This window comes from Oncorhynchus gorbuscha, unplaced genomic scaffold (genome assembly GCF_021184085.1).
Source record: "Oncorhynchus gorbuscha isolate QuinsamMale2020 ecotype Even-year unplaced genomic scaffold, OgorEven_v1.0 Un_scaffold_4055, whole genome shotgun sequence".
Taxonomy (NCBI): Eukaryota; Metazoa; Chordata; class Actinopteri; order Salmoniformes; family Salmonidae; genus Oncorhynchus; species Oncorhynchus gorbuscha.
In genome coordinates, this window is record NW_025748162.1 from 7,971 (window position 1) to 25,000 (window position 17,030).

General features: G+C 38.9%; 1 protein-coding gene across 1 annotated transcript in view; it reads left to right on the plus strand.

Annotated features, from left to right (window-relative positions):
* Positions 1-1,222: 1,222 nt before the first annotated feature.
* The window catches only part of LOC124028337 (CUB and sushi domain-containing protein 3-like), a gene marked incomplete at its 3' end in the record, with an annotated part of 28,307 nt that continues 12,499 nt past the window's right edge, over positions 1,223-17,030 (plus strand). The window contains exons 1-2 of the mRNA XM_046340442.1: positions 1,223-1,259; positions 4,839-5,046. Of these exons, the coding sequence (XP_046196398.1) occupies positions 1,223-1,259; positions 4,839-5,046 (245 nt within the window). The remainder of the gene's footprint in view (positions 1,260-4,838; positions 5,047-17,030) is intronic.

Here is a 17,030-nt window from a genome sequence, read left to right on the forward strand (position 1 = left end):
TACTACCTGTGGTCTTAAAGAATACTACCTGTGGTCTGAAAGAATACTACCTGTGGTCTTAAAGAATACTACCTGTGGTCTTAAAGAATGCCTTTTGAAGCTGAATTCGGAGTCAAATCAAATCAAAACAACATTTTATTTGGTCATTCACACATGGTTTAGCAGATGTTAGTGCGAGTGCAGCGAAATGCTTGTGCTTCTAGTTCCGGCAACGCAGTAATAACCAACGAGTAATCTAACCTAACAATTCCACAGCTACTACCTTATACACACAAGTGTAAAGGGATGAAGAATATGTACAGTGAGTGAATGGTATTATCCCTGCTGCTGTGTCTACCAGATGGAAGTCCATCCTCCGGCTTGTTAAAACCGTCACCGATCTGAATCAACAAAGCCTCAATAGTCTACTTGAAGCCCAAGGACACAAGGAGCTCTGTTTATCACCAAGGGAATGGAAACAGCTATTGGAGTTAGTGGACCTTTTTGGACCCGTTTTGTCAAGGCCACTGACCTTACTCAGGGGGAGAACGCTGTGACACTCAGTGCTGCCCTTCCTTGTGCTCTGTCACTCAATTTCCATCTGAAAAGTATTCCCGAGCACAAGCTCGTCACCTTTTCAGTCTAGTGAAAGCACTGTAGCAGTCACTCAAACACCAGATTCCAGGGGGGCGGTGGGTGTTTGTGAATGTTAGAATGGAGTACTCGGATGAACAGGCAACAAAAAACTTCCATTTTGGTGACAATGTAATGCATAATGAGCTGCTCTGCTGGGTCCATCTGTCTGCCTGTTCTGTCCTCATGACCACGTGAAGATAAAGCTGAATTGAAGGAGAGTCTGATTGGTGGGGTACAATACATTGCAACATGCAATATTTTCTATGTCACTTGCAAATTCAAAATAATAATGATTTGTTTTTTCCATGTATAATGTTTACTGTTATATTCTGGATTAAATACATTATTTTATTGATTTTATTTTATTCTCCAAAGTCACCGTTACGCAGAGCAGGTAGTGGAGAAGAAGAACACCTGGTCGAAACCTCCAGAATGTTCTCTGACGACCGCAACAAGAAGAAAAAAGAGACATAAAGTCATCTTCAGAGCAGAGATTCTTCACTACATTGAAGTATCTTCTGATGGAAATGAAGTTGATTTGTTTGGACTTTTTTTTTGTTGGGGGGGGGTCCATGCAAAAGACTTTTCAAGGCTCAAGCAGGTAGCAATGACAGTGTTGGCTGAGCCAGCCCCCAGCGCCCCCGGTGGGGAGAGTGTTTAGTCATGGTGGCCTCATCATGTGCCCTCATCGTACCGGGCTCAGTGCAGGAACGCTGACAAACTTGATCTTTCTGAAATGTCACCTGTCCGCAACATAAATGTTCTCTGTCTAAAGGGGGCCACAAACAGGATGTAATTTACTACTTGTTACAGGAGATTATATTTCTGTTAAAGTATCCAGGTCAGGAAGTGTATTTTATGGATAAAAGGTCATCACGTTTGATATGTATAGGACACTTTAGTAAGTGCAGCTATTGAATAGTTGTCAGTCATTCTGGTTTACATTTATGCTTGTCATATATCTTCCCTCATCTACAGATGTTCTGTTTGTGTGATTGAATGAAGTGAAATATAGACAATGTCCGCCACAAAATACCCTTTCAAATGTTACGTTTGATTGTTTTAAAAAAATATCCTGAACAATTACTTTTAGCAATGTAAACTGTCTACATTTTAAAAGGAAATGTATGTTGATTGAAAGAGTGCCTGATGTGCTTTTCTTTCATACAAGAGTCTCTTCAAATCATTTACATGGTTTATAGACCTAACCCACAGCAAGCAGAAAGCAATTGCCAAAAGGGACTTGAGACTTGACTTAGACTTGGCACTAAAAGACTTGAGACTTGACTTAGACTTGGCCCTAAAAGACTTGAGACTTGACTTAGACTTTGCCCTAAAAGACTTGAGACTTGACTTAGACTTGGCCCTAAAATACTTGAGACTTGACTTAGACTTGGCCCTAAAATACTTGAGACTTGACTTAGACTTGGCCCTAAAAGACTTGACTTGGACTCTACCTCAAAGACTTGTGAACATCTCTGGTGGTACGTTATAGAGGCCTCATCATAGTGTGGCGCTCAGATGCTGTGTTCTTCAAGCGCCCGCTCGCTTATTGAGGCCAAGAACATAAAGATGACATTCCAATATACTAGAATATCACTTAGAACGCGTGGCCAACACTGGAACCCAAATGTGGCAGGGTGGCCTAGAGCGTTGGACTAGTAACCGAAAGGTTGCAAGTTCGAATCCCCGAGTTGACATGGTACAAATCTGTCATTCTGCCCCTGAACAGGCAGTTAACCCACTGTTCCTAGGCCGTCATTGAAAATAAGAATTTGTTATTAACTGACTTGCCTGGTTAAATAAAGGTAAAATAAAAAAAATTAAAACCCAGATGCTTTATTCTATGTGGCATGTTAATGTAGAATCTAGATATTGGAACAGAATGATTTTGGATTCTGTTGTGGTTGTTTGAGTCTTCTGAAAAGGTTTCTGAACCCCTCAGACCAGAAGGAGAAGAGCAGACAGGGGGCTTTGGAACACAGTCAATTGATCCTGTAAATCCAGATACCTTGGACTCTTATCCATGCTGTCATATCCATACTAGCTAGCATACAACTTGGAATACATATAGCTGAATACATGGCTTCATTCTTAGTATTATTCTAGTCGACATATTGGAACAGAGCCAACACATTCATTGATATTAAACAGTGGAGGAAAAAGTATTTAGTCATTTATTTGATTTATTTCACCTTTATTTAATAAAGGTGTTCTCAACTAGTCTACCTGCTTAAATAAAGGTGTTCTCAACTAGCCTACCTGGATTTGACCAGGTAGACTAGTTGAGAACACCTTTATTTAACCAGGTAGACTAGTTGAGAACACCTTTATTTAACCAGGTAGACTAGTTGAGAACACCTTTATTTAACCAGGTAGACTAGTTGAGAACACCTTTATTTAACCAGGTAGACTAGTTGAGAACACCTTTATTTAACCAGGTAGACTAGTTGAGAACACCTTTATTTAACCAGGTAGACTAGTTGAGAACACCTTTATTTAACCAGGTAGACTAGTTGAGAACACCTTTATTTAACCAGGTAGACTAGTTGAGAACACCTTTATTTAACCAGGTAGACTAGTTGAGAACACCTTTATTTAACCAGGTAGACTAGTTGAGAACACCTTTATTTAACCAGGTAGGCTAGTTGAGAACACCTTTATTTAACCAGGTAGGCTAGTTGAGAACACCTTTATTTAACCAGGTAGGCTAGTTGAGAACACCTTTATTTAACCAGGTAGAACACCTTTATTTAACCTAGTTGAGAACACCTTTATTTAACCAGGTAGGCTAGTTGAGAACACCTTTATTTAACCAGGTAGGCTAGTTGAGAACACCTTTATTTAACCAGGTAGACTAGTTGAGAACACCTTTATTTAACCAGGTAGACTAGTTGAGAACACCTTTATTTAACCAGGTAGGCCAGTTGAGAACAAGTTCTCATTTACAATTGCGACCTGGCCAAGACAAAGCAAAGCAGTTTGACAGATACAACGACACAGAGTTACACATGGAGTAAAACAAACATACAGTCAATAATACAGTATAAACAAGTCTATATACAATGTGAGCAAATGAGGTGAGAAGGGGGGTAAAGGCAAAAAAGGCCATGGTGGCAAAGTAAATACAATATAGCAAGTAAAACACTGGAATGGTAGTTTTGCAATGGAAGAATGTGCAAAGTAGAAATAAAAATAATGGGGTGCAAAGGAGCAAAATAAATAAATAAATAAAATACAGTTGGGAAAGAGGTAGTTGTTTGGGCTAAATTATAGGTGGGCTATGTACAGGTGCAGTAATCTGTGAGCTGCTCTGACAGTTGGTGCTTAAAGTTAGTGAGGGAGATAAGTGTTTCCAGTTTCAGAGATTTTTGTAGTTCGTTCCAGTCATTGGCAGCAGAGAACTGGAAGGAGAGGCGGCCAAAGAAATAATTGGTTTTGGGGGTGACTAGAGAGATATACCTGCTGGAGCGTGTGCTACAGGTGGGAGATGCTATGGTGACCAGCGAGCTGAGATAAGGGGGACTTTACCTAGCAGGGTCTTGTAGATGACATGGAGCCAGTGGGTTTGGCGACGAGTATGAAGCGAGGGCCAGCCAACGAGAGCGTACAGGTCACAATGGTGGGTAGTATATGGGGCTTTGGTGACAAAACGGATGGCACTGTGATAGACGGCATCCAATTTGTGGAGTAGGGTATTGGAGGCTATTTTGTAAATGACATCACCAAACACACATGCTTTGTTTGTAAATGATGTCTTGGAGTGTTGGAGTGTTGGGAGTGTTGGGAGTGTTGAGAGTGTTGGAGTTTGGAGTGTTGGAGTGTTGGAGTGTTGAGAGTGTTGAGATTGTTTGGAGTGTTGGAGTGTTGGGAGTGTTGGAGTGTTGGAGTGTTTGGAGTGTTGGGAGTCTTGGAGTGTTGGGAGTCTTGGAGTGTTGGGAGTGTTGGAGTGTTGGGAGTGTTGGAGTGTTGGGAGTGTTGGAGTGTTGGGAGTGTTGGAGTGTTGGAGTGTTGGATGATGGAGTGATGGAGTGTTGGAGTGTTCCCCTTGCTCTCTGTAAAACATTTAAATTGTGCCATCTGGTTTTGCTTAATATAATATAAGCACTTTGAAATGATTTATGTATATTTTTACTTTATATTCTTAACTGACTTTCACTTTTACTTGAGTCATTTTCTATTAAGCTGTTTTACTAATTGGGAACTCCCGCCCACCACCACAGCAGAGAACACGTGTGGCGGGACGTTGAGAGGGCCCAGTGGGATCATCTCCAGCCCTGAATTCCTCAGTGACCTGTCCAACGCTGGGGAATGTAAGTGGACGGTGCTGGCTGACCCCGGAGACACCATCTCACTGGTGTTCACTGACTTCCAGATAGAGGACAAACACGGCTCTCTGGAGATAGAAGGATCAGAGCCGCCCAGTATCTGGTGAGTGGGATTGTTTATGTTTTTTTTAGTAAATAACACTTTTAAACTAAAGCCAACTGATGTAAAAAAAATAATTATAATTAGGTGAGTTTTTATATTTGTCCTGTTTCACACATATATACAAGTGTGTTTTATACTCATGAAATGGAAATGTGATTTTGTTGTTTGTTGCATATTCCAATTCCCCTATGAGACACCCTCGGAGAGTTGGGGTCACGGTCAGGGGTCTGCCCTTATCAACGGCTACCCTGGAGAAATGTAGGGTTAAGTGCCTTGCTCAAGGGCACGTCGACAGATCTCTTCACTTTGGTTATACCTATAATGTGTTTGAGAAACACAACTGTCTGGAGGTAGAAATATCAGAGTTACACAGTATTATTATCTGACCCTGCTGGTAATCTATGAACGTTTGAACGTCTTGGCCATGTTCTGTTATAATCTCCACCCGGCACAGCCAGAAGAGGACTGGCCACCCCACAGAGTCTGGTTCCTCTCTAGGTTTATAATCTCCACCCGGCACAGCCAGAAGAGGACTGGCCACCCCTCGGAGTCTGGTTCCTCTCTAGGTTTATAATCTCCACCCAGAACACCCAGAAGAGGACTGGCCACCCCTCATAGCCTGGTTCCTCTCTAGGTTTCTTCCTAGATTCTGGCCTTTCTAGTGAGTTTTTCCTAGCCACTGTGCTTCTACACCTGCATTGCTTGCTGTTTCGGGGTTTTAGGCTGGGTTTCTGTACAGCACTTTCTAACATTGGGTGATGTAAGAAGGGTTATATAAATACATTTGAATTTGATTGAGAGTATCTGGTGAGTCAGGATTCCTGAATATCTGCAGTACCAGTCAAAAGATTGGACACACCTACTCATTCCAGGGTTTTTCTTTATTTATACTATTTTCTACATTGTCGTATAATAGTGAAGACATTAAAACTATGAAATAACACATATGGAATCATGTAATAACACATGGAATCATGTAATAACACATATGGAATCATGTAATAACACATTTGGAATCATGTAATAACACATGTAATCATGTAATAACACATGTGGAATCATGTAATAACACATATGGAATCATGTAATAACACATATGGAATCATGTAATAACACATATGGAATCATGTAATAACACATTTGGAATCATGTAATAACACATTTGGAATCATGTAATAACACATTTGGAATCATGTAATAACACATATGGAATCATGTAATAACACATATGGAATCATGTAATAACACATATGGAATCATGTAATAACACATATGGAATCATGTAATAACACATATGGAATCATGTAATAACACATATGGAATCATGTAATAACACATATGGAATCATGTAATAACACATATGGAATCATGTAATAACACATATGGAATCATGTAATAACACATATGGAATCATGTAATAACACATATGGAATCATGTAATAACACATATGGAATCATGTAATAACACATATGGAATCATGTAATAACACATTTGGAATCATGTAATAACACATATGGAATCATGTAATAACACATATGGAATCATGTAATAACACATATGGAATCATGTAATAACACATATGGAATCATGTAATAACACATATGGAATCATGTAATAACACATATGGAATCATGTAATAACACATTTGGAATCATGTAATAACACATGTGGAATCATGTAATAACACATATGGAATCATGTAATAACACATTTGGAATCATGTAATAACACATATGGAATCATGTAATAACACATGGAATCATGTAATAACACATGGAATCATGTAATAACCATCACATTGGAATCTTAAAAGCCGTTTGCCTTAATGACACACATCTGAGAAATACAGGAATCATCCAATAAGAACAACATGGAATCATGTAAGCCCGCCTTTCTCTTAACCGACAGCCATGGAATCATGTAATAACACTGATCAGAGGAATCAGTATCCTGGTAACACATTTGGAATCATGAAAATTAATAACAATAAAAAAAATATGGAATAAATTGATTAGATAATTGTCCATATGGAATCATTTTGTAATACACCATCACACAGTTTTTTAGGAGGATTGACATAGGAGGATATAGTGGATTGAGACACAGATGCAAACAAACAGATATCTAGTTTTAACAGATACTAGTTTTAACAGATATCTCTAGTTTAAACAGATGTCTCTAGTTTTAAACAGATATCTCTAGTTTTAACAGATATCTCTATCCATATCTAGAACAACAGGATATCATACTAGTTTTAAAGATATCTCTAGTTTAAACAGATATTCTAGTTTTAAACAGATATCCAGTTAAACAGAGTTTTAATAGATATCTCTAGTTTTAACAGATACCTAGTTTTAACAGATATATCTAGTTTTAAACAGATATCTCTAGAACAGATATCTCTAGTTTTAACAGATATCTCTAGTTTGAGCAGATATTCTAGTTTTTAGATATCTCTAGTTTGAGCAGATATCTCTAGTTTTAACAATATACAACAATCTCTAGTTTTAATAGATATCTCTAAAAGATATCTCTAACAGATATCTATAACAGATATCTCTAGTTTTCAGATAAGTTTGTCAGATATTCTAGTTTTAACAGATATACTCATTTTAGTTTTAACAGATATCTCTACTAGTTTGAGCAGATATCCCAGATATCTCTAGTTTTAAAAAGACGGTTTTAGTTTTAACAGATATCTCTAGGGCGACATAGGAGATATCTCTGAAGGGAGACATAGGACAGATATCTCTAGAACAGATATCATAGATATCTTAGTTTTGAACAGATATCTCTAGTTTTAACAGATATCTTAGTTTTAACAGATACACAGATATCTCTAGTTGTAACAGATATCTCTAGTTTTAACAGATATCTCTAGTTTTAACAGATATCTCTAGTTTTAACAGATATCTCTAGTTTTAACAGATATCTCTAGTTTTAACAGATATCTCTAGTTTTAAACAGATATCTCTAGTTTTAAACAGATATCTCTAGTTTTAACAGATATCTCTAGTTTTAACAGATATCTAAACAGATATCTCTAAGTTTTAACAGATATCTCTAGTTTTAACAGATATCTCTAGTTTTAACAGATATCTCTAGTTTTAACAGATATAGTTTTAACAGATATCTCTAGTTTTAACAGATATCTCTAGTTTTAAACAGATATCTCTAGTTTTAACAGATATCTCTAGTTTTAACAGATATCTCTAGTTTTAATAGATATCTCTAGTTTTAAACAGATATCTCTAGTTTTAAACTGATCTCTAGTTTTAACAGATATCTCTAGTTTTAACAGATATTAGTTGTCATCTCTAGTTTTGATGAGCAGATATCTCTAGTTTTAACAGATATCTCTAGTTTTAACAGATATCTCTAGTTTGAGCAGATATCTCTAGTTGTAATAGATATCTAGTTTTAGATCCCTTTCTAGTTTTGGTACTACAGCCTAATAACAGATATCTCTAGTTTTAACAGATATCAATGCAGATATCTCTAGTTTTAAACAGATATCCTAGTTTTTCCAGTTGGACAGATAACTAGTCAGCATTTAACAGATATCTCTAGTTTTAACAGATATCTCTAGTTGTAACAGATATCTCTAGTTTTAACCCAGTCCCCAAGCCTAGTTTTAACAGACCTTTAACAGATATCTCTAAGTTATAACCTCTAACCCAGTTTTAACAGATATCCCTCTAGTTTTAACAGATATCTCTAGTTTTAAACAGATATCCTAGTTTTAACCTCTAGTTTTCTATCTCTAGTTTTAACAGATATCTCTAGTTTTAACAGATACCTCTAGTCCTCTAGTTTTAACAGATATCTTTAGTTTGAGCAGATATCCTAGTTTTAACAGACCTAGTTTTCCTCTCTAGTTTTATAACAGATATCTCTAGTTTTAACAGTTTTAAACTCCAGATATCCTAGTTGTAACAGATATCTCTAGACCTTTCCAGATATCTCTAGTTTTAACAGTTATAACCCTAACAGATATCCAGTTTTCCCCAAGATATCTCTAGTTTTAGACCTAGTTTTCAGATATCTCTAAAGTTTTAATAGATATCTCTAGTTTTAACAGTCTAGTTTTAATAGATATATCTAGTTTTAATAGATATCTCTAGTTTTAAACAGATATCTCTAGTTTTAACAGATATCTCTAGTTTTAACAGATATCTCTAGTTTTAACAGATATCTCTAGTTTTAACAGATATCCTAGTTGTCCTCTAGTTTAAACAGATATCTCTAGTTTAAACAGATATCTCTAGTTTAAACAGATATCTCTAGTTTTAAACAGATATCTCTAGTTTTAACAGATATCTCACTTAAACTGAGTCCCCAGTCCCCATTATGTCACTTAGATTGATTTCAATAGACTCTAAGTATAATTTATAATCCCTTTCCTATGGTACTACAGCCAATCCCAAAAGTACCATCTACAGTTCACCCTTTTTCCAGTTGGACAGGTAACTCAGCATTTAAGTTATTGCCTACCCAGTCCCCAGTCCCCAGTCCCCAAGTCCTAGACCTTTCCTCTCTAAGTTATTACATTACATTACATTTAAGTCATTTAGCAGACCCCAAGCCTTTAGACCTTTCCTCTCTAAGTTATTGCCTACCCAGTCCCCAGTCCCCAAGTCCTAGACCTTTCCTCTCTAAGTTATAACCCTAACCAGCCCCCAAGCCCTAGACCTTTCCTCTCTAAGTTATTACCTACCCAGTCCCCAAGCCCTAGACCTTTCCTCTCTAAGTTATAACCCTACCCAGTCCCCAAGCCCTAGACCTTTCCTCTCTAAGTTATTATACCCAGTCCCCAAGCCTAGACCTTTCCCAGTTATAACCCTACCCCCAAGCCCTAGACCTTTCCTCTCTAAGTTATAACCCTAGTCCCCAGTCCCCAAGCCCTAGACCTTTCCTCTCTAAGTTATAACCCTACCCAGTCCCCAAGCCCTAGACCTTTCCTCTCTATGTTATAACCCCACCCAGTCCCCAAGCCCTAGACCTTTCCTCTCTAAGTTATAACCCTACCCAGTCCCCAAGCCCTAGACATTTCCTCTCTATGTTATTGCCTACCCAGTCCCCAGACCCCAAGCCCTAGACCTTTCCTCTCTAAGTTATTACCTACCCAGTCCCCAGTCCCCAAGTCCTAGACCTTTCCTCTCTAAGTTATTACCTACCCAGTCCCCAGTCCCCAAGTCCTAGACCTTTCCTCTCTAAGTTATTACCTACCCAGTCCCCAGTCCCCAAGTCCTAGACCTTTCCTCTCTAAGTTATTACCTACCCAGTCCCCAGTCCCCAAGTCCTAGACCTTTCCTCTCTAAGTTATTACCTACCCAGTCCCCAGTCCCCAAGCTCTAGACCTTTCCTCTCTAAGTTATTACCTACCCAGTCCCCAAGTCCTAGACCTTTCCTCTCTAAGTTATAACGTACCCAGTCCCCAAGCCCTAGACGTTTCCTCTCTAAGTTATAAACCTACCCAGTCCCCAAGCCCTAGACCTTGAAGAGTTCAGTGTGCAGCCAGGAATGCAGACATTTCAGAGAGGCTCAGTAATTCCCTATCTAGTGCGCTACTTTTGACCAAGGCTCCCTGTAAAGGGGTTAAAGTGCCAGTTGGGACGCGGTCATTGAGTGTCTCAGTAACTGAATGCTTTTTTTCATTCTTCCTACAATATTTGTGTCATTTAGATTTCAGTAAAATGGCTCAGTGTGCAGAAAAGGTCACGTTATGTGAAATCAATTACCTTCTAAACTCCCAGAGGAACACCCTATTTCTTCCACTGACAGGATGGATTAGAAAAGCTCCTAGTATTTTTGAATTCACAAAGTCATTTTCACTGACTGATCGAGATCACGCCGCCCATTGTTCACGCCCTCTTACTTAAGCCTTTAGCCCCACCCATTCAGCATTGTTCACGCCCTCTTAAGCCTTTAGCCCCACCCATTCAGCATTGTTCACGCCCTCTTAAGCCTTTAGCCCCACCCATTCAGCATTGTTCACGCCCTCTTAAGCCTTTAGCCCCACCCATTCAGCATTTCACGCCCTCTTTAGCCCCAGCATTGTTCACGCTACCCTTTAGCCCCACCCATTTAACATTGTTCATGCCCTCTTAAGCCTTTAGCCCCACCCATTCAGCATTGTTCACGCCCTCTTAAGCCTTTAGCCCCACCCATCTCTTTAAGGATTCACATGAGGTCATGTGATAATGATTTAAAGTGGTAGTAGCCTACAGTAAGGAACAATTCCATTTCAACAGAAAGTGTGCAGATAAAAATACGTTATATAAATATTAGTTGATGCTTACCCAGATACACTTGTCTAAACCCAGATACACTTGTCTAAACCCAGATACACTTGTCTAAACCCAGATACACTTGTCTAAACCCAGATACACTTGTCTAAACCCAGATACACTTGTCTAAACCCAGATACACTTGTCTAAACCCAGATACACTTGTCTAAACCCAGATACACTTGTCTAAACCCAGATACACTTGTCTAAACCCAGATACACTTGTCTAAACCCAGATACACTTGTCTAAACCCAGATACACTTGTCTAAACCCAGATACACTTGTCTAAACCCAGATACACTTGTCTAAACCCAGATACACTTGTCTAAACCCAGATACACAGATACACTTGTCTAAACCAGATACACTTGTCTAAAGATACACTTGTCTAAACCCAGATACACTTGTCTAAACCCAGATACACTTGTCTAAACCCAGATACACTTGTCTAAACCCAGATACACTTGTCTAAACCCAGATACACTTGTCTAAACCCAGATACACTTGTCTAAACCCAGATACACTTGTCTAAACCCAGATACACTTGTCTAAACCCAGATACACTTGTCTAAACCCAGATACACTTGTCTAAACACTTGTCTAAACCCAGATACACTTGTCTAAACCCAGATACACTTGTCTAAACCCAGATACACTTGTCTAAACCCAGATACACTTGTCTAAACCCAGATACACTTGTCTAAACCCAGATACACTTGTCTAAACCCAGATACACTTGTCTAAACCCAGATACACTTGTCTAAACCCAGATACACTTGTCTAAACCCAGATACACTTGTCTAAACCCAGATACACTTGTCTAAACCCAGATACACTTGTCTAAACCCAGATACACTTGTCTAAACCCAGATACACTTGTCAGATAAACCCAGATACACTTGTCTAAACCCAGATACACTTGTCTAAACCCAGATACACTTGTCTAAACCCAGATACACTTGTCTAAACCCAGATACACTTGTCTAAACCCAGATACACTTGTCTAAACCCAGATACACTTGTCTAAACCCAGATACACTTGTCTAAACCCAGATACACTTGTCTAAACCCAGATACACTTGTCTAAACCCAGATACACTTGTCTAAACCCAGATACACTTGTCTAAACCCAGATACACTTGTCTAAACCCAGATACACTTGTCTAAACCCAGATACACTTGTCTAAACCCAGATACACTTGTCTAAACCCAGATACACTTGTCTAAACCCAGATACACTTGTCTAAACCCAGATACACTTGTCTTAAACCCAGATACACTTGTCTTAAACCCAGATACACTTGTCTAAACCCAGATACACTTGTCTAAACCCAGATACACTTGTCTAAACCCAGATACACTTGTCTAAACCCAGATACACTTGTCTAAACCCAGATACACTTGTCTTAAACCCAGATACACTTGTCTTAAACCTTGTCTTAAACCCAGATACACTTGTCTTAAACCCAGATACACTTGTCTTAAACCCAGATACACTTGTCTAAACCCAGATACACTTGTCTAAACCCAGATACACTTGTCTAAACCCAGATACACTTGTCTAAACCCAGATACACTTGTCTAAACCCAGATACACTTGTCTAAACCCAGATACACTTGTCTAAACCCAGATACACTTGTCTAAACCCAGAGATAAACACTTGTCTAAACCCAGATACACTTGTCTAAACCCAGATACACTTGTCTAAACCCAGATACACTTGTCTTAAACCCAGATACACTTGTCTAAACCCAGATACACTTGTCTAAACCCAGATACACTTGTCTAAACCCAGATACACTTGTCTAAACCCAGATACACTTGTCTAAACCCAGATACACTTGTCTAAACCCAGATACACTTGTCTAAACCCAGATACACTTGTCTAAACCCAGATACACTTGTCTAAACCCAGATACACTTGTCTAAACCCAGATACACTTGTCTAAACCCAGATACACTTGTAAACCCAGATACACTTGTCTAAACCCAGATACACTTGTCTAAACCCAGATACACTTGTCTAAACCCAGATACACTTGTCTAAACCCAGATACACTTGTCTAAACCCAGATACACTTGTCTAAACCCAGATACACTTGATACACTTGTCTCTAAACCCAGATACACTTGTCTAAACCCAGATACACTTGTCTAAACCCAGATACACTTGTCTAAACCCAGATACACTTGTCTAAACCCAGATACACTTGTCTAAACCCAGATACACTTGTCTAAACCCAGATACACTTGTCTAAACCCAGATACACTTGTCTAAACCCAGATACACTTGTCTAAACCCAGATACACTTGTCTAAACCCAGATACACTTGTCTAAACCCAGATACACTTGTCTAAACCCAGATACACTTGTCTAAACCCAGATACACTTGTCTAAATTGATGGGTCACGTGGAATAAATGCTTTAACCCCGAGCCACATCCAGTGGTGGAAAAAATAATACATGGTCATACTTGAGTAAACGTGTAAATCATTTAAATTCCTTATATTAAACCAGACGGCACAAAAAAAAAACAATTATTGTGCCTGGGGCACAATGTACTTAAATATCAAATGTAAAAATAAACAATTTCAACTTCCTGATATTAAGCAAATCAGACGGCATAATTGATTTTTTTTTAAATTGATGGGTAGCCAGGGGCAACACTCCAACACTCAGACATCATTTACAAACAAAGCATTTGTGTTTAGTGAGTCCTCCAGATCAGAGACAGTAGAGATGACCAGGGATGTTCTCTGTTTAGTGAGTCCTCCAGATCAGAGACAGAGGTGACCAGGGATGTTCTCTGTTTAGTGAGTCCTCCAGATCAGAGGCAGTAGGGACGACCAGGGATGTTCTCTGTTTAGTGAGTCCTCCAGGTCAGAGGCAGTAGGGATGACCAGGGATGTTCTCTGTTTAGTGAGTCCTCCAGATCAGAGGCAGTAGGAATGGACCAGGGATGTTCTCTGTTTAGTGAGTCCTCCAGATCAGAGGCAGTAGGGATGACCAGGGATGTTCTCTGTTTAGTGAGTCCTCCAGATCAGAGGCAGTAGGGATGACCAGGGATGTTCTCTGTTTAGTGATTCCTCCAGATCAGAGGCAGTAGGGACGACCAGGGATGTTCTCTGTTTAGTGAGTCCTCCAGATCAGAGGCAGTAGGGATGACCAGGGATGTTCTCTGTTTAGTGAGTCCTCCAGATCAGAGGCAGTAGGGACGACCAGGGATGTTCTCTGTTTAGTGAGTCCTCCAGATCAGAGACAGTAGAGGTGACCAGGGATGTTCTCTGTTTAGTGAGTCCTCCAGATCAGAGGCAGTAGGGACGACCAGGGATGTTCTCTGTTTAGTGAGTCCTCCAGATCAGAGACAGTAGAGGTGACCAGGGATGTTCTCTGTTTAGTGAGTCCTCCAGATCAGAGACAGTAGGGATGGACCAGGGAGTGACCACACTCTTGATAAGTGTTTGAATTAGACAATTTTCCTGGTCAAAATGTAACGTGGTACTTTTAAGTGTTAAAGAAATTGTACGGAGTAAAAAGTACATTACTTTCTTTATGAGGTAAAAGATGTCAAAAATATAAATAGTAAAGTAATGTACAAATAACAACAACAAAAAAACAGACTTAAGTAGTACTTTAAAGTATTTTACACCTCCGCCCAAATGCCTTCACTCCGGTACATTATCATACTTGATATACTGTTACACACACACTTACATTAGGATACTTGATATACTGTTACACACATACTTACATTAGCATACTTGATATACTGTTACACACACACTTACATTAGCATACTTGATATACTGTTACACACACACTTACATTAGCATACTTGATATACTGTTACACACACACTTACATTAGGATACTTGATATGCTGTTACACACATACTTACATTATCATACTTGATATGCAGTTACACACAGACTTACATTAGCATACTTGATATGCTGTTACATACATACTTACATTAGCATACTTGATATACTGTTACACACAGACTTACATTAGCATACTTGATATGCTGTTACACATATACTTACAATAGCATACTTGATATACTGTTACACACACACTTACATTAGGATACTTGATATGCTGTTACACACATACTTACAATAGCATACTTGTTACACACATACTTACATAGCATACTGTTACACACACACACTTACATTAGCATACTTGATATACTGTTACACACACTTACATTAGCATACTTGATATGCTGTTACACACATACTTACATTAGCATACTTGATATGCTGTTACACACATACTTACCATAGCATACTTGATATACTGTTACACCCACTTACATTAGCATACGTGATATACTGTTACACACACACTTACATTAGCATACTGTTACACACACACACTTACATTAGCATACTGTTACACACACACACTTACATTAGCATACTGTTACACACACACACTTACATTAGCATACTGTTACACACACACTTACATCAGCATACTTGATATGCTGTTACACACACTTACATTAGCATACTGTTACACACACACATATTACATCACATTAGCATACTGTTACACATACTTACAATAGCATACTTGATATGCTGTTACACACTTATATTAGCATATACTGTTACACACACTTACCTGTTACACACACATAGTTACACACATACTTACCATAGCATACTTATACTGTTACAAAAATAATTACATACCACGTTAAATTATTACTCGATTAAATTACTCACGTAACAATTCATTAAGTAGTAATCTAGGGCACCGTACATAGTAATAGTAATAATTGGGGCACCACGGAAAAAAGTTACTATCTTCCGACTAAACACTAAAGATATAAATATCTCTTACATCAATTCACGGAATCTTATTTACCGTCAGACTCGTTCTGAATGTCGTCCTTGGATATCTGCACAAACCCCATCAATTATGAATCGGCAATATACAAATTGGCGTAATTATTTATTTACTAACTAACTAACTAAATAATCACACAGATTAAATAAACACACAAACAGAATAGCTTACACAGTGATTACTACAGTTTTGTGGCCAAAAGTTTTGAGAATGACACAAATATTAATTTTCACAAAGTCTGCTGCCTCAGTTTGTATGATGGCAATTTGCATATATTCCAGAATGCCAGTAAGATTGCACCTAAATCAACCATTTATCGGATCATCAAGAACTTCAAGGAGAGCGGTTCAATTGTTGTGAAGGCTTCAGGGCCCCCAAGAAAGTCCAACAAGCGCCAGGACCGTCTCCTAAAGTTGATTCAGCTGCGGGTTCGGGGCACCACCAGTACAGAGCTTGCTCAGGAATGGCAGGACACACACACACACACACACACACACATGTTTTGGGCATCCGTAAAAAAGCTTGTCCGGAGAAGACAAGGTGAGCGCTACCATCAGTCCTGTGTCATGCCAACAGTAAAGCATCCTGAGACCATTCATGTGTGGGGTTGCTTCTCAGCCAAGGGAGTGGGCTCACTCACAATTTTGCCTAAGAACACAACCATGAATAAAGAATGGTACCAACACATCCTCCGAGAGCAACTTCTCCCAACCGTCCAGGAACAGTTTGGTGACAAACAATGCATTTTCCAGCATGATGGAGCACCTTGCCATAAGGCTAAGTGGCTCAGGGAACAAAACATCAATATTTTGGGTCCGTGGCCAGG